Source organism: Staurois parvus, unplaced genomic scaffold (assembly GCF_062004578.1).
Source record: "Staurois parvus isolate SC_StPar_1 unplaced genomic scaffold, SC_StPar_1.0 ptg000356l, whole genome shotgun sequence".
In the NCBI taxonomy this organism is placed as follows: Eukaryota; Metazoa; Chordata; class Amphibia; order Anura; family Ranidae; genus Staurois; species Staurois parvus.
The window spans coordinates 1,742,496-1,760,576 of NW_028318152.1; the positions used below are offsets into that span (position 1 = coordinate 1,742,496).

Sequence of the window (18,081 nt, forward strand, 5' to 3'; positions counted from 1 at the left end):
ACAGCTTTTGATTTGATTGTCCAATTACTTTTGGTCCCTTGAAAAAGGGGGGGTGGCTACTCTTAAGAGCTGTAATTCCTAAACTCTTCCTCCAATTTGGATGTACATACCCTCAAATTAAACCTGAGAGTGTGCACTTTCAGCCCATATCCATTATATAACTATAGCTTGAATATGTTGTGGTAAATATCTGAAAAAATCTAAAATTGTGCCTGTGTCCAAATATATATGGACCTAACTCCACAATGTGAAAACTTATTACACAATAACGGATACATCTAGCATTAAGGCCCATCATGTATTCTGTTGTTCATTCTGAAAAGAATTGAAAGTAAAACTGAAACCAATTATAAAATTGGTCAAAAAATACTTGCATGCTTTATATTGTCATAGATACAATCAGAATAGTTGAGATCAGATAGCGAAATGATCAGATCAATACATGATTTCAGCACCTAAAATCTATGAAAAGAGTGAGTTTCTGAAAAAAAGTCTGTAAAATAATTATAAACAAAAAAGTTAGTTACAAGAATGATAGTCTTAAAGCGTAGACTCTGTCCTAAAAGAAAAAAACTTGCCTCTTCTTGCAGGGGGTAAGTACATTAGATTGTTCTTTTCCAGTACACTTCTTGGGGTTTTTTTTTTTTTTCTTTGCATTTTCTGACAGGGTTGCTTTAAAGTGGAACAAAACTGTGTTGCTGGAGCACTTGCTGTAATGTGCAGGTATTCCTACTCTCCTCTTCCTGATAAGCTATTCACTTTGCACAGGAAATTTCCCTTAGCTTAGTAAACAAGATGAAGTTCTTCTGATTTCCATCATCCAATCATGTGCAAGTAAAACTATGAATGTTATTTTGCTTGTACATAATTGGGTATTTTTTGCAAAGTAGATTTTAACAATATTCACCTAAGGTAAAGCAAAATTCCATTGTAAAGTGAACAGCCTATTTGCCTGTAGTAAATCAACCCATGTGTGTGCACCACGCTGTGCATGTGCCACAGGCAGTATACACTCACAAAAAAATAGGGACTTTTTTTTTATTATTTATTTATTTATTTTTGCGAAAGGGCATTCAATATATTTTATACCAAAAATTATCTTCCTCTTCCTCCCCCCCAACTTTAGCTCTGTTTTTATCAATAGTGTTGGGTACTGAACCATGACTTCAAAGTCTTCCAAGAATAAACGGAGTAAACAAGAATTGGGCTTTGTAAGCCTCAGTCACAATAAATGTAGGGGTAGAATATGCCTCTTGCTGTAAAAATGCTGTATTTTTACCACAGATGCTGCTGTTCTCTATACACAGCACTGCAGTTAGAAGATTGATAATACCTTCCAAGCGGGGGGAGTGAACGGTTCAGGTGCCCGCAGTGTCAGAGTTGCTGCATTAATGTAAACTAATTGCCTATACTATACAATAAAGCCAGCCTCTCCGCTCTCTCATTAGAAACAAGCAGCCTCTGCAAAGCCATTTGTGTTTGGGCAGCCTCTTCCGATTTATAGTCTAGCTAGTAATTATCAAGTCTGCATTGTGTGAGGTTTGTGTTTTATAGACAGGCTTCGCTGGGTGATTTCCCCGGGTTCCCTGCATGGCAGCCTGTGATTATCCTCTTAGTCTTCTGGCTTTTCCTACAGATCACAAGCTATTTTATAGAATTTGTGTTAACCTTTGCTTTCCCAGCTTGACACTGCGCTGTGGGGCGTTGTTGGCGGGAAAGAGATGAGTTGTGACAGTCATTAAGAAGGCTGACAGTCATTAAAAAGGCCTTGGCTAGAGTGTCAGGATATACTGTAACTGTATAAACCACCTTGTAGAGAATTGCCACAGGCTGTGGGGTCATATCTTTCCACAACTTGGCCTTTTTTTGTGTTGTGGCCCCGAGTGTCTGTGTGCCATTCCTAGGAACCTCTGTTGTCCATTGACATTTACTTGTAGTTTTGGATAAAATCTTGAAATGTTTTCGTAGTGCTTAGTGAACAAATGAAGGTAATATTTAAAGGATAAGTTCACCTTTTAACAAAAAATAATAAATGCACATTTTTATTTTTTTTGCAGGTAAAAAAATGTGCATTTACTATTTTTTGTTTTGAGAGACTGGAAAGCATTGCACCAGCAGTCAGCAGATTGCTGGTGCCATGCAGGACTCCTGCAGACTTGTCAGTGTGTCGGTCTGCTCGTACCTCGTACCTCGTACGGGTAAGCAGGTACTCTCTGACAGGAAGAATCATTGAACTACCACAACGCTCAACAACGCCATGGTAGTTCATCGAGAACTACGAGCTATCAGCCACAAAGGCTGTCAGAACTTTTTTCCATTCACAGAAAACTGTGAGTAAGTGACATGGCCGGGCGGGGTTGGCGGTTGCGGGGGCTGGTCCTTTTCAAAACATGTTACATGTTACACCCTCAATATGGCTGTGGCATGTTACAAAAGGTGAACTTATCCTTTAAGAACTCAGATGGAAACCAGGAAGAATCTATCTTGCTGCTTATAAATTTGCCTAGCAAAATTGTGTGCATTTATTTTTTATAGCCTTTTGGTTTTTTTTTATTTTTATTAAATGCAAATCACGATAATTTATTGGAGAAAAACACATTTGGTTCCTCTGCAAAATTCTGATTGTAAAATGAACAGCAAAGCCTATTGATGAGAGATCCAGAAACAGAAATGGTGATTGCATGCATGTTAGTGTTTTTTGATATATCATGACATGTGGCAGCATTAAAGCTAGGCATAAACACTTACTGAACATGGGAAAATCAATAGGTCCTTCCATCAATGCTATACAGTGTGGGTGAAGGAATCTGCAATTCTGGCTATTGTATTTAAGTAGCTGAAGCTTTTGCAGCTGTCTGAATACTTGAACAATGATTGTACCTCATAGGATGCAGTCACTGTTCAGACAGCAATTTTCGACCTATCTCGCTCAATTTGTAATTCAACTTTTGGTGATGCCGATGGGGGTTACCCATGACTTGAAATCGCCCAAAATAAGGAGTCTTTGGCTAGCCAAGTACAGAATTGGTAAGACAGCAGGATAAAGCGTGGTGTTTGGTTCCAGCCTGCATTGCTGTGTGATGATTTCTGTATTTAAACATAAAAAAATACTATCTTGTATTATAATTTTGCCTGGCAAGAACAAAGAATCTGTGAATATTACCTTGCCAAAGTTTTGATGTTGGAGTACTATAGCTCATCCGTAATATACTTGGGTTATGGTTATCTTTTTGTGTGCCAAGTTAAAGTGTTCATCGTAAACTTCAGAACTTGTCCTCATCTTTCTTGCTTCATAAACCATTGGAATTTCCCTGTTGACAGGTTTTTTGTTTTTTTTTTGCATGCTTGCAAAGGTTATTCAGGGGTCTTGCTTACTAATTTCTGAGAGAGAAAAACAGAAAGGGGTCTGAAATATGAGTGAAAATAAATCCCCTTCTTATACATTTTTTTTTAATTTCTGAATTTTTGTCTTACTTACAGAAAGTTGATAATTACTTTGGGACGAAAGCAGAAGAGAAAGATCGACTCCTCAGATGATGTTTCTGACGCTGACGCGACTGCTCGGACTCTGAAAGATGAAGATCCTCAGGTGAGTCTATAAGCAGATTTCTATACACTGTCAGCTATAACTATTTCACTGAAGAAGTGAAAGGACAGCTTTATTCAAAATGGATAACTCCGTTAAGGTTAGCCTGGGGCAGAGTTTTATCTCCTGCCTAATTGTGAAAAATTGCGAAGCTCCAGGTCTTAAGACCCCAATCTGCGGCTATGACTTGTTTTTCTCAGAAATGTAAGTTGAGCCAAGTTATTGTCTCCATAGCAGTGTTACATGCCCATTGTGGTTCTCCCATAGGAATATATGGCGAATATATGACAATGTAATTTCTTTCTTCACAATTATTGTCAGGAATATTTTTAAATTGCGGGTTTACTTTTCAGATGGCTTCTTCCACTATTTATTTTTTTATTTAAAGTAGAAGTATAGTCAAAGCTTTTTGACTGTGCTTCTCCTATGGATCACAGGAGTGCAGATCGTTTTGCACTCCTGTGACCAGTTTTCAGTCTACAGTGGGCTAAAGTTGCTGTCTGCTTATGTCACAGAGCCAGTCCAGGCTTTGAACAGACTCTGACCATATGATCGGGATCCACCCAGATGCCTGAACTAGCAACTGGCTCAGCCTCTTGATGAGCCACGGAGAGTCTGAGCCAGCCATTGTCAATCTGGGTTATTGGGGTACTTCCCTAATTATTAATATGAAATATGCATTTACATTTTCACTTTGCCCAACATAATTCTTGATTTAGAAATGGATGTGCTATCTTCTGTTAAGAAGCTTTAATACTGTGTTTTGGTACATTTTACTGCACTGTCATGAGTATGCTTATGTTCATTGATGCTCATCTGCAAGTATTTTCTGAAGTGGGTACATGACTGTGAATGAGTCTGATGTAGTGATGAACTTCTTGGTCAAAGTGGTGGTCATATTGAGGAAGCTGAGTAGGAATACCAGTTTCCAACTGCTTATCACTAACTGCTCATTGAAAGAGAGATCATTTGACATCCCTTGGGTTTGTTACTTATATTTTCTTTTTAATCAGGTTTTTGTTTTCAAACAGAAATTTGAAGCAGAGTACACAAGCTCTGCACTAAATTCCAGTATGTGTACCAGGCTTTACCTCCACCTGTTCCCTGTGGGGGATATATATATACAGTCATGGCCGAAATTGTTGGCACCCTTGATATTTCTCCAGGAAATCATGTATTTCTCACGAAACGTATTGCATTAACACATGTTTTGCTATACACATGTTTATTCCCTTTGTGTGTATTGGGACAAAACAAAAAAAGGGAGGAAAGAAAGCAAATTCGACATAATGTCACACAAACCTCCAAAAATGGGCTGGACAAAAGTATTGGCACCCTTTCACAACTGCGGATAAATAAGAATGTTACAAGCATGTGATGCTCCTGTAAACTCACCTGGGGCAAGTAACAGGTGTGGGCAATATAGAAATCACACCTGAAAGCAGATAAAAAGGAGAGACGTTCACTTAACCTTTGCATTGTGTGTCTGTCTGTGCCACACTAAGCATGGACAACAGAAAGAGGAGACGAGAACTGTCTGAGGACCTGAGAACCAAAATTGTGGCAAAATATCAACAATCTCAAGGTTACAAGTCCATCTCCAGAGAACTAGATTTGCCTTTGTCCACAGTGCGCAACATTATCAAGAAGTTTGCAACCCATGGCACTGTAGCTAATCTCCCTGGTCGTGGACGGATGAGGAAAATTGATGAAAGATTGCAACGCAGAATAGTCCGGATGGTGGATAAGCAGCCCCAAACATGTTCCAAAGACATTCAAGCTGTCCTGCAGGCTCAGGGAGCATCAGTGTCAGCGCGAACTATCCGTCGACATTTAAATGAAATGAAACGCTATGGCAGGAGACCCAGGAGGACCCCACTGCTGACACAGAGACATAAAAAAGCAAGACTACAGTTTGCCAAAATGTACTTGAGTAAGCCAAAAGCCTTCTGGGAAAACGTCTTGTGGACAGATGAGACCAAGATAGAGCTTTTCGGTAAAGCACATCATTCTACTGTTTACCGAAAACGGAATGAGGCCTACAAAGAACAAAACACAGTACCTACGGTAAAATATGGTGGAGGTTCAATGATGTTTTGGGGTTGTTTTGCTGCCTCTGGCACTGGGTGCCTTGACTGTGTGCAAGGCATCATGAAATCTGAGGATTACCAAAGGATTTTGGGTCGCACTGTAGGGCCCAGTGTCAGAAAGCTGGGTTTGCGTCCAAGATCCTGGGTCTTCCAGCAGGACAATGACCCCAAACATACGTCAAAAAGCACTCAGAAATGGATGGCAAAGAAGCGCTGGAGAGTTCTGAAGTGGCCAGCAATGAGCCCAGATCTAAATCCCATTGAACACCTGTGGAGAGATCTTAAAATTGCTGTTGGGAAAAGGTGTCCTTCCAATAAGAGAGACCTGGAGCTGTTTGCAAAGGAAGAGTGGTCCAAAATTCCGGGTGAGAGGTGTCAGAAGCTTATTGATGGTTATAGGAAGCGACTGATTTCAGTTATGTTTTCCAAAGGGTGTGCAACCAAATATTAAGTTAAGGGTGCCAATACTTTTGTCCAGCCCATTTTTGGGGTTTTGTGTGACATTATGTCATATTTGCTTTTCTGCCTCTGTTTTATATTTGTTCCAATACATACAAAGGGAATAAACATGTGTATAGCAAAACATGTGTTAATGCAATACCTTTTTTGTGTGAAATACTTGATTTTCAGGAAAAATATCAAGGGTGCCAACAATTTCGGCCATGACTGTATATATAACAGTGGATATAAAAAGTCTACACACCCCTGTTAAATTGTCAGGTTTCTGTGATGTATGAAAATGAGACAAAGATAAATAATTTCAGAAATTTTTCCTCCTTTAATGTAACCTAGAAACTGTACAACTCAGTTGAACAACAAACTAAAATCTTTTAGGTGAAGGAAAGTAAAAATAAAAAACTAAAATAATATGGTTGCATAAGTGTGCACACCCTTAAACTAACACTTTGTTGAAGCACCTCTTGGTTGTATTACAGCACTCAGTCTTTTTGGGTATGAGTGCATCAGCATGGCACATCTTGATTGACAATATTTGCCCACTCTTCTTGAAAAAACACTCCAAATCTGTCAGATTGCAAGGGCATCTCCTGTGCACAGCCCTCTTCAGATCACCGCACAGATTTTTGATTGGATTCAAGTCTGGGCTCTGGCTGGGCCATTCCTTTGTTGATTTGGATGTATGCTGTAGGTCGTTGCCATGTTTAAAGATGAAGTTCCTCTTCATGTTCAGCTTTCTAGCAGAAGCCTGAAGGTTTTGTGCCAATATTGACTCATATTTGGAACTGTTCATAATTCCCTCTACCTTGACTAAGGCTCCAGTCCCAGCTGAAGAAAAACAGCCCCAAAGCATGATGCTGCCACCACCATGCTTCACTGTGGGTATGGTGATGTGCAGTGTTCTTTTTGCGCCAAACATATCTTTTGGAATAATGGCCAAAAAGTTCAATCTTGGTTTCATCAGACCATAACACATTTTCCCACATGCTTTTCGGAGACTTTGGATGTGTTTTTGCAAAATTTAGCCTGGCTTGGATGTTTTTCTTTGTAAGAAAAGGCTTCCGTCGTGCCATTCTTCCCCGTAGCCCACACATATGAAGAATATGGGAGATTGTTGTTACATGTACCACACAGCCAGCACTTGTCAGATATGCCTGCAGCTCCTTTAATGTTGCTGTAGGCCTCTTGGCAGCCTCCCAGAACAGTTTTCTTCTCGTCTTTTAGGCAATTTTGGAGGGACGTCCAGTTCTTGGTAATGTCGCACCATATTTTCCCCACTTGATGATGACTGTCTTCACTGTGTTCCATGGTGTATCTAGAGCCTTGGAAGATCTTTTGTACCCTTCTCCTGACTGATACCTTTTAACAATGAGATCCCACTGATGCTTTGGAAGCTCTCTGCGGACGATGGCTTTTGCTGTAGGATGCGAGTAAGAAAATGTCAGGAAAGACCTACTAGAACAGCTGAACTTTATTTGGGGTTAATCAGAGGCACTTTAAATGATGACAGGTGTGTACTGACTCCTGTTTAACATGTTTTGTAATGTGATTGCTTAATTCTGAACACAGATACATCCCCAGTTATAAGAGGGTGTGCACACCTATGCAACCACATTATTTTAGTTTTTTATGTTTACTTCTCCCCCTAAAAGATTTCAGTTTGTTTTTCAATTTAGTTGTACAGTTTATAGGTTCCATTAAAGATGGTTAAAGTTCTGAAATTATTTGTCTTTGTCTAATTTTTTTTTCCATCACAGAAATCTATATATATTTGGGTATTACTATGTCCTTGTAAACCTTTTTCACACATCTGACAGAGCTTGGTTGGTCCTATGGTGCAATTGTTAATTTTAGCAATCTTTGTGTTTTTACAGAGGTAGGTGCTAGTCTGAAGACAGATAACCATGGGTTCACAATTTCCCAAACTTCTAAGTGCAACTCCCATTCTGGAGGAATAGATTCTTCATCTGTCATGCCCAACAGATGTGAACCTACATGTAACAGTATTAAAAACTGAAAGCAGTGGATATATTATATGTGTATTATTAGTACCTGTTAAGTTTAGGTTATTGCAACCTCGTGTGAATTAAATCAACAGAACCACCATTAGATCTCGGGCCATCTTGGGTTTCTCTATAATGACAATAGAATCGTTGTTTTCTTTTTCTTTTTCTTTTTTTTTTCCAGTTTTTTAAGGGGGAGGTGATGGGGGTTATGAATGTACCATTAACTGCTGAGTGAGTTTGTGTAGGAGAGAGAGAAACTATTGAGTCTGTAGATAGGCACCATATCAGAGGAAATTTGAGGAAAAGCTTGAAGTTTTCTTCCCACCCTTCTTAGCCAGCACCCTAGTTTGTTTGTATGTGTATATATACTGTATATGTGTATATATATATATATATCTATATATATATATATATATATATTGAAGTAAAGTAAGGTATATATTTGAAGAAGTCCTTCTTTTATTTGGACCAGATATGTCACCAGCGGTATGTGTATTAATGAAAAATAATGATTGAGTTTGGGTTACCAAGGCACGTCTGAGCTGTAGGTATTGGTAAAACCTAGTTTGCGGGAGACCAGATTCCTCCCTAAGTGTCTGAAAGGTTTTGAATACATTATTCGTGAATGTAGCACATTTTCTTTGTAAGACAGAGCTCCATATTGAATTTATTACATATATACCTCACAATGCAGCGAACGCTTTAATGTGTTCCATACTTTAGCTAGGAACAATAGAGTAGGGTAGTGCAGGTAGGTTGTCAGAGTACCAGCTTCTAGCTGGGAAAGGCGGGGTTATGTAGAGAAGGATAGCAGGAGCCCTTGAATTGGTTCCTCCAGGTGAGTCCTATCACATTCTGCCATGTGTTGTGATGCCATAAAGTAGGTCTTTGCATGGGCAAGCGCTAATTCATCCTTGAGGTAGTTACAGGGTAGGGGGTTTTATAAGAGGACATTGTTTTTTTCCCAAATTGAATCTCTAAATGGAGATTCTATTATTTTATACAGTTTTTCTGCAGTTCAAACTGGTGAGTTGTGCAGGATATAAAGTAATTGGGGAGCCTAGACCATTTTAAATAAAATTTCTGCGGTAGTCTGCACCTGCTAGAACACTTGGTGTTAAACTTGGCCAGAATGGGGGAGAGGTTAAGCTTTGGATGCTCTAGGGAGTGTTGGAGGTCACTATACCCAAGGTATTTGGATGAATCTTCTACCCAAACGTGAGAAGCAGCAGCTGGTTTGTTTCTTATATTTAGGGTGGCCATGTACCAATAGAATGCCCATTGCAGTGTGCGGATCCAGTCTAAAATAAAATAAAAATTGCCGTTTTTCTGCAGCTGTTTAGTATAACCTTGACAGTGTTTGGATTCATTTAGATTCTGTCCTCTTACTGCAACTCTATGGGTTTTTCTGTTGTGCCTGCAGCTATGGTTTCACTCTCTCCTGTGTGCCCATGAGTCCTGCTGGCCAAGCTTTTCATTTTCATATGCACTGCCAGAATAATTCCCCATTCAATAACTAGTGCTAAACCAAGATTCTGGTATCCCTGTAATTGGGACCCTAGGTTCCACTGTTTACAAAGCACTTTCCGATTATTTTCTCCCACTTACCTGTACCTGTCAGAAGCATCTTTTTCTTGAGGCTTCATATTCTTTAGAGCAGCGGTTCTCAACCTGGGGGTCGCGACCCCTTTGGGGGTCGAACGACGCTTCCACAGGGGTCGCCTAAGACCATCGGAAAACACATATTTCCGATGGTCTTAGGAACCGAGACACCGCTCCTCGCCGCCACCGCCGTCTCCAGGTGTGGGCGGGATGACATGCCACCCCTGTCATCTGGTCACACCTCGAGATCAATCCTCGCCTGTGATTGGCCGCCGGCACTGTAGCTCAGGAGAGGCACACAGGCGGCCAATCACCGGCAAGGAGGTGGAGCATGGAGAGGAGGAGCCGAGCGGCACCGCGAAGATCGAGCGAGTGAAGAGGAGGAGAGCGGCCGGAGAAGGAAGACATCTGACAGGTAAGTGTCGGTACCATGGGAGAGGGAGGGAGCGAGCGAGCCCAGGCTGGAGCAGGGGTCTGCAAGGTAAGTATCATTGGTGTCAGTGGGAATAGTGCCCCATCATTGGTGTCACTAATACCAATGATGGGGCACTATTCCTCCCACTGACACCAACGATGGGACACTATTCCTCCCACTGACACCAATAATGGGGCACTATTCCTCCCACTGACACCAACGATGGGGCACTATTCCTCCCCCAAATGACACCAAGGATGGGGCACGATTCCTCCCCCCACTGACACCAACGATGGGGCACAATTCCTCCCCCCACTGACACCAAGGATGGGGCACTATTCCTCCCCCCACTGACACCAAGGATGGGGCACTATTCCTCCCCCCACTGACACCAAGGATGGGGCACTATTCCTCCCCCCACTGACACCAAGGATGGGGCACTATTCATCCCCCCACTGACACCAAGGATGGGGCACTATTCCTCCCCCCACTGACACCAAGGATGGGGCACTATTCCTCCCCCCACTGACACCAAGGATGGGGCACTATTCCTCCCCCCACTGACACCAAGGATGGGGCACTATTCCTCCCCCCACTGACACCAAGGATGGGGCACTATTCCTCCCCCCACTGACACCTATGATGGGGCACTATTCCCCCCACTGACACCTATGATGGGGCACTATTCCCCCCACTGACACCTATGATGGGGCACTATTCCCCCCACTGACACCTATGATGGGGCACTATTCCTCCCCCCACTGACACCAATGATGGGGCACTATTCCTCCCCCCACTGACACCAATGATGGGGCACTATTCCTCCTCCCACTGACAGCAATGATGGGGCACTATTCCTCCCACTGATACCAATGATGAGGCACTATTCCTCCCACTGACACCAATGATGGGGCACTATTCCTCCCACTGACACCGATGATGGGGCACTATTCCTCCCACTGATACCGATGATGGGGCACTATTCCTCCCACTGACACCGATGATGGGGCACTATTCCTCCCACTGACACCGATGATGGGGCACTATTCCTCCCACTGACACCGATGATGGGGCACTATTCCTCCCACTGATACCGATGACGGGGCACTATTCCTCCCACTGATACCGATGACGGGGCACTATTCCTCCCACTGACACCAATGACGGGGCACTATTCCTCCCACTGATACCAATGACGGGGCACTATTCCTCCCACTGATACCAATGACGGGGCACTATTCCTCCCACTGATACCAATGATGGGACACTATTCCTCCCACTGATACCAATGATGGGGCACTATTCCCCCCCACTGATACCAATGATGGGGCACTATTCCCCCCCACTGACACCAATGATGGGGCACTATTCCTCCCACTGATACCAATGATGGGGCACTATTCCTCCCACTGACACCAATGATGGGACACTATTCCTCACACTGACACCAATGATGGGGCACTATTCCTCCCACTGATACCAATGACGGGGCGCTATTCCTCCCACTGACACCAATGACGAGGCGCTATTCCTCCCACTGACACCAATGACGGGGCACTATTCCTACCACTGATACCAATGACGGGGCACTATTCCTCCCACTGACACCAATGACGGGGCACTATTCCTCCCACTGACACCAATGACGGGGCACTATTCCTCCCACTGACACCAATGACAGGGCACTATTCCTCCCACTGACACCAATGACGGGGCACTATTCCTCCCACTGACACCAATGACGGGGCACTATTCCTCCCACTGACACCAATGAAGGGGGCACTATTCCTCCCAATGACGGGGCACTATTCCTCCCACTGATACCAATGATGGGGCACTATTCCTCCCAATGACACCAATGACGTGGCACTATTCCTCCTACTGCAAAATTACAGTTATGAAGTAGCAACGAAAATAATTTTATGGTTGGGGGTCACCACAACATGAGGAACTGTATTAAGGGGTCGCGGCGCTAGAAAGGTTGAGAACCACTGCTTTAGAGGATTCAAAGAAAGTCCAGTCCAGTGGACTGGAAAGGCTGCCATTCCAGGCTGTGACCTGCTGTTTTGTGCTGTGTACAGTGAGATCAAATAAAGCCATTGGTAACCTTTCAAAATTTAATTTGTCAATTTTTTTTTCTAGCCTATTTCCACCAACACTTTTACCAACTTCTGTCGAGTTTTTTTTTTCTCGAGAATCTTGACTGTTTTTTTCCCCTTTTGTGTTTCTTGTGTTTCTCCTGCTTTATGTCACCTGGAAACTCACTTTTGCCATCCAGTGTTGGTGTCATGCTGGGACACTCATCTCCTTCATTTCTTGTGTCCTTTTTAAACAGCAGTTATACAGTCAGATCCATAAATATTGGGACATCGACACAATTCTAACATTTTTGGCTCTATACACCACCACAATGGATTTGAAATGAAATAAATAAGATGTGCTTTAACTGCAGACTGTCAGCTTTAATTTGAAGGTATTTACATCCAAATCAGGTGAACGGTGTAGGAATTACAACAGTTTGCTTATGTGCCTCCCACTTGTTAAGGGACCAAAAGTAATGGGACATAATAATAATCATAAATCAAACTTTCACTTTTTAATACTTGGTTGCAAATCCTTTGCAGTCAATTACAGCCTGAAGTCTGGAACGCATAGACATCACCAGACGCTGGGTTTCATCCCTGGTGATGCTCTGTCAGGCCTCTACTGCAACTGTCTTCAGTTCCTGCTTGTTCTTGGGGCATTTTCCCTTCAGTTTTGTCTTCAGCAAGTGAAATTCATGCTCAATCAGACTCAGGTCAGGTGATTGACTTGGCCATTGCATAACATTCCACTTCTTTCCCTTAAAAAAACTCTTTGGTTGCTTTTGCAGTATGCTTTGGGTCATTGTCCATCTGCAGTGTGAAGCGGCATTCAATGAGTTCTGAAGCATTTGGCTGAATATGAGCAGATAATATTGCCCAAAACACTTCAGAATTCATCCTGCTGCTTTTGTCAGCAGTCACATCATCAATAAATACAAGAGAACCAGTTCCATTGGCAGCCATACATGCCCACGCCATGAGGCTACCACCACCATGTTCACTGATGAGGTGGTATGCTTAGGATCATGAGCAGTTCCTTTCCTTCTCCATACTCTTCTCTTCCCATCACTCTGGTACAAGTTGATCTTGGTCTCATCTCTCCATAGGATGTTGTTCCAGAACTGTGAAGGCTTTTTTAGATGTCGTTTGGCAAACTCTAATCTGGCCTTCCTGTTTTTGAGGCTCACCAATGGTTTACATCTTGTGGTGAACCCTCTGTATTCACTTTGGTGAAGTCTTCTCTTGATTGTTGACTTTGACACACATACACCTACCTCCTGGAGAGTGTTCTTGATCTGGCCAACTGTTGTGAGGGGTGTTTTCTTCACCAGGGAAAGAATTCTTCGGTCATCCACCACAGTTGTTTTCCGTGGTCTTCCGGGTCTTTTGGCGTTGCTGAGCTCACCGGTGCGTTCCTTCTTTTTAAGAATGTTCCAAACAGTTGTTTTGGCCACGCCTAATGTTTTTGCTATCTCTCTGATGGGTTTGTTTTGTTTTTTCAGCCTAATGATGGCTTGCTTCACTGATAGTGACAGCTCTTTGGATCTCATCTTGAGAGTTGACAGCAACAGATTCCAAATGCAAATAGCACACTTGAAATGAACTCTGGACCTTTTATCTGCTCATAGTAATTGGGATAATGAGGGAATAACACACACCTGGCCATGGAACAGCTGAGAAGCCAATTGTCCCATTACTTTTGGTCCCTTAACAAGTGGGAGGCACATATGCAAACTGTTGTAATTCCTACACCGTTCACCTGATTTGGATGTAAATACCCTCAAATTAAAGCTGACAGTCTGCAGTTAAAGCACATCTTGTTCGTTTCATTTCAAATTTATTGTGGTGGTGTATAGAGCCAAAAATGTTAGAATTGTGTCGATGTCCCAATATTTATGCACCTGACTGTACAAGAATAATGGTCTAATTACTGAAGCCTGCCAGAACATTTGCAATAGTCTATTATGCCAATCCAGTGTTAAAAGTGACACAACCTTTGCTGCCCTCTTCTACCAATGCAGTGTTACACTTGCCTGTGCTTTTCCTTTTACTAATTAGGTTAAAGGGTTGCAAATCTTGTGTATGTGGTTTAGCATTTTTGCAAAGGTTTGGATTTTTAGGATGTGGTTTTATATTTCTATCTGAAAGAAAACCTTGCATCCAAAGGACATCACTGTACAATAGTAATTATTGGTAGTGGAACTGCAATATACAGTTAGGTCCATATATACTTGGACACAGGCACAATTTTAGTTTTTTTTCTTGTTTTTACCAAAATGTATTCAAGCTATAGTTATATAATGGATAGGGTCTGAAAGTGCATACTCTCAGGTTTAATTTGAGGGTATGTGCATCCAAATTTGGAGAAAGGTTTTAGGAATTACAGCTCTTAAGAATAGCCATCCCCGCTTTTTCAAGGGACCAAAAGTAATTGGACAATTGATTATAATCATAAATAAAGTGTTAATTTTTAATATTTTGTTGAGAATCCTTTACTGGCAATGACTTCCTGTAGTCTGGAACCCATGGACATTACCAAAGACTGGGTACAGATGACGTTGTGTGCTTTGGATCATGAGCTGTTCCAAACCTTCTCCACACTTTTTTCTTCCCGTCATTCTGGTACAGATTAATCTTAGTTTCATCCATCCAAGGAATGCTTTTCCAGAACTGGTCTGGTTTTTTTAGATGGTTTTTTATCCAAGTCTGATCTGGCTTTTCTATTTTTCAGGGTTATGAATGGTTTGCTCCTTGTGGTGAACCCTCTGTATTTGCTCTCGGAGTGCCTGATTGGGGATAGGGTGGGAGCAGCTGGCTCTAGAGGCTGAGCCAGCTTCTGATCAGGCATCTGGGTGGATCCCGATAATATGGTCGGGATCCTTCCAGAGCCTGGAGTGGCTCTGTGATGTCAGCCCACAGCAAGCTTTAGCTGATTCTGGGTCACAGGGGAGCACATAGAAGTGCTCTCCTGTGAGACCCAAAAGAGAAGTATGGCCAAAAAAAAAGCTTTGGCTATAATTCTCTTTTGAATGCAGTCACCAGTAAAAGTTAGGCCCCTTTCACATGAAGGAGCTGATTGGATCTGTCTGTCAGTTTTTCAGGTAAACCTCATCAGACCCTCCATGCACCCCTATGGGCGGCTGGTGTAAACAGACTTGTTTCTGTTCACGCTCGCCTACCTCCGATCTGATCCGCAAAAAAAAGAAATGGCAGGGCATCCAGCCCCCTCTGTCCAGGCAGATCAGATCGGAGGGTAGTTGGGTGTAAATAGACAGCGGAGTCTGTTTATACCCGGTCGCCCATAGAGCAGAATGGGCTCTGTGCATGTCCGCTTTGCATAAACTGAGCAGATATGGACTTGTCATCTGCCTGCTCTGCTCTGATCAACAGGGGACCAAAGGACAGATCCCCTGCCGATCAAATAGGAGACTGCCACGTGTGAAAGGGGCCTTATCTTTACAGTGCTGTGTGTGTTGACTGTAAGCATTTGTGAAATATGGCTAGTTTTTGCACAGTTTACTTGGTGTTCTGAAAACTAGAAAGAATAGGACATCCTTTTGTGTGTTCTGGAAACATTTTATATCCTCTAGTATGATCTTCTTTTTCTTTTTATATAGAAACGACGATCGAACCGCCAGGTAAAGAGGAAGAAATATGCAGAGGAGGTGGAAGGGAAGAACTCTGAGGATGAACCAAAGGCCAATGTTAAAACCAAGAAGGGTGCAGCCCCTCTGCCCGCCGAGCAGCCTTTACAGCTGTTTGTGGTAAGTGACCATTACTAAACTCAACAGAACTCCACTGTGCAATATCTCTAAGTGTAGAACGTGATTAAAAGTTTGGAAATAAATGCTTTATTTTTAATAATGCGTCTTAAATATTATAAATATTGAAATTAACTCATTTTACATGTGTTTACTATTCTTTTTTATGTAATATGCACTTCAACATTGTAACTGCTTTTCCCCAAAATGTGCCAGACTTAACCTCCCTGGTAGTAATCCCCAGTGTGACTCGGGTTTAATTTTCAGTACCAAAAGCGGCAAACCCCGAGCCACACTCGGGATTACACTGTAGTGTGTGTATAGTGTAACTTACCTTGTCCCTGCGATCCCCCGATATCCTCCCACTGTGTCCTCCAGTTGATGCCGGCATCTGTCTTCTGAGTTCCCTTCCCTGCGAGCGCCGCGACACAGGGGGGCAGAATCGGCGGGAGATTCAAAAAAGTACAAATATGACATACACGCAATACATTGTAATCTGTTAGGATTACATTACTGTATCAAACCAATTCACCTCAGTTTTGTCCCTAGTGCTTTGTCTAGTGCCATGCCTGCACTTTTACCGTTCTTTCTGCCTGGAAACTTGAGAATGTCCATGGCATCCAAAAAGTGTCCCTTTAGGTCAAAAGCGGTTTCAGACCAGCTTGAAAACAGCGATAGTGAATTAGAATCACTTGCAGAGTTGAGCAATAGTGATTCGTGGGGAAATTCGTCATCAAACAATGAAATTTCCATGCAAAACAATGTACCACTTTGACATTCAAAAACATTGACATAATCAGACCGCCAGGGAGGTTAAAGTAGAGTTTTGGCCTTTCCCTAACCTTAAAAATTTTACCTCTCCCCTCCGAACACCTATGCTAACTAACCTGTGCAAGAAAGATGTATATACTTACCTATTTTCAGCCCCTTCCAGTGCAGTCACATGATCTGGCTCCCCTGTGTCAAGCAGTGACTGCTGTAGGGGAGAGGAGGTGGCGCCAACAACAGATGGGTCATAGGAGCCTATGGGTGATGTCACTGCTCCCAGGCATAATCATCCATTGTCTAGCGCACTCTCCTTTCCCCAACAGTTGGCACTGGCTGACACGGGAGATCACATGACCGGACCGGAGCTGCCTGAAAATAGCAAACATCGCTGGCCAGAAGTTTTGAGAATAATACAAATAATCAATTTACCTGTAAGGAAACACATGCAGCCATAATTGCTTTGCACAAAGAAGGATCCACACACAAGGATACTGCTGCAACTATGATTGCACCTAAATCAACCATTTATCGGATCATCAAGAACTTCCAAGGAGAGACGTTCAGTTGTTGTGAAAAACGCTTCAGGATGCTCAAGAAAGTCCACAAGCGCCAGAACTGTCTTCTAAAGTTGATGCAGCTGTGGGATCGGGGCACCACCAGTGCAGAACTTGTTCAGGAATGGCAGCAGGCAGGTGTGAGTGCAACTGCAAGCACAGTGAGGGGGAAGAATTTTGGAGGATGGCCTAGTGTCAAGAAGGGCAGCAAAGAAGTCACTTCTGTCCAGGAAAACATCAGGGACAGACTGATATTCTGCAGAAGGTACAGGGATTGGATGGCTGTGGACTGGGGTAAAGTATTTTTCTGTGATAAATCCCCTTTCCGATTTTTTTGGGGCATCCAGAAAAAAACCTTGTTTGGAGAAGAAAAGGTGAGTGTTACCATCAGTCCTTTGTCATTCCAACAAAATCATCCAGTAAAGCATCCTGAAACCATTCATTTGTGGGTTTGCTTCTCAGCCAAGGGAGTGGGCTCACTCACAATTTTGCCCAAGAACACAGCCATGAATAAAGAATGGTACAAAAACATCCTCTTAGAGCAACTTCTCCCAAGCATCCAAGAACAGTTTGGTGACTAACAATGCCTTTTTCAGCATTATGGAGCACCTTGCCATAAGGCAAAATTGATAACTAAGTGGCTTGGGGAACAAAACATCAAATTTTTGGGTCCATGGCTAGGAAATTCCCCTGACCTTAATCCCATCGAGAACTTGTGGTCAATCCTCAAGAGGTGGGTGAACAAAAGAAAAAAACACA

At 42.6% G+C, this 18,081-nt stretch overlaps 1 protein-coding gene across 3 annotated transcripts in view; it reads left to right on the plus strand.

Moving 5' to 3' along the window:
* Positions 1–18,081, plus strand: part of CHD9 (chromodomain helicase DNA binding protein 9) — a 310,468-nt gene that overhangs the window by 162,120 nt on the left and 130,267 nt on the right. For all 3 annotated transcript variants that reach the window (XM_089684773.1, XM_089684774.1, XM_089684775.1), the window contains 2 exons: positions 3,481–3,589; positions 15,857–16,003. In XM_089684773.1, coding sequence (XP_089540899.1) covers positions 3,481–3,589; positions 15,857–16,003 — 256 coding nt within the window. The remainder of the gene's footprint in view (positions 1–3,480; positions 3,590–15,856; positions 16,004–18,081) is intronic.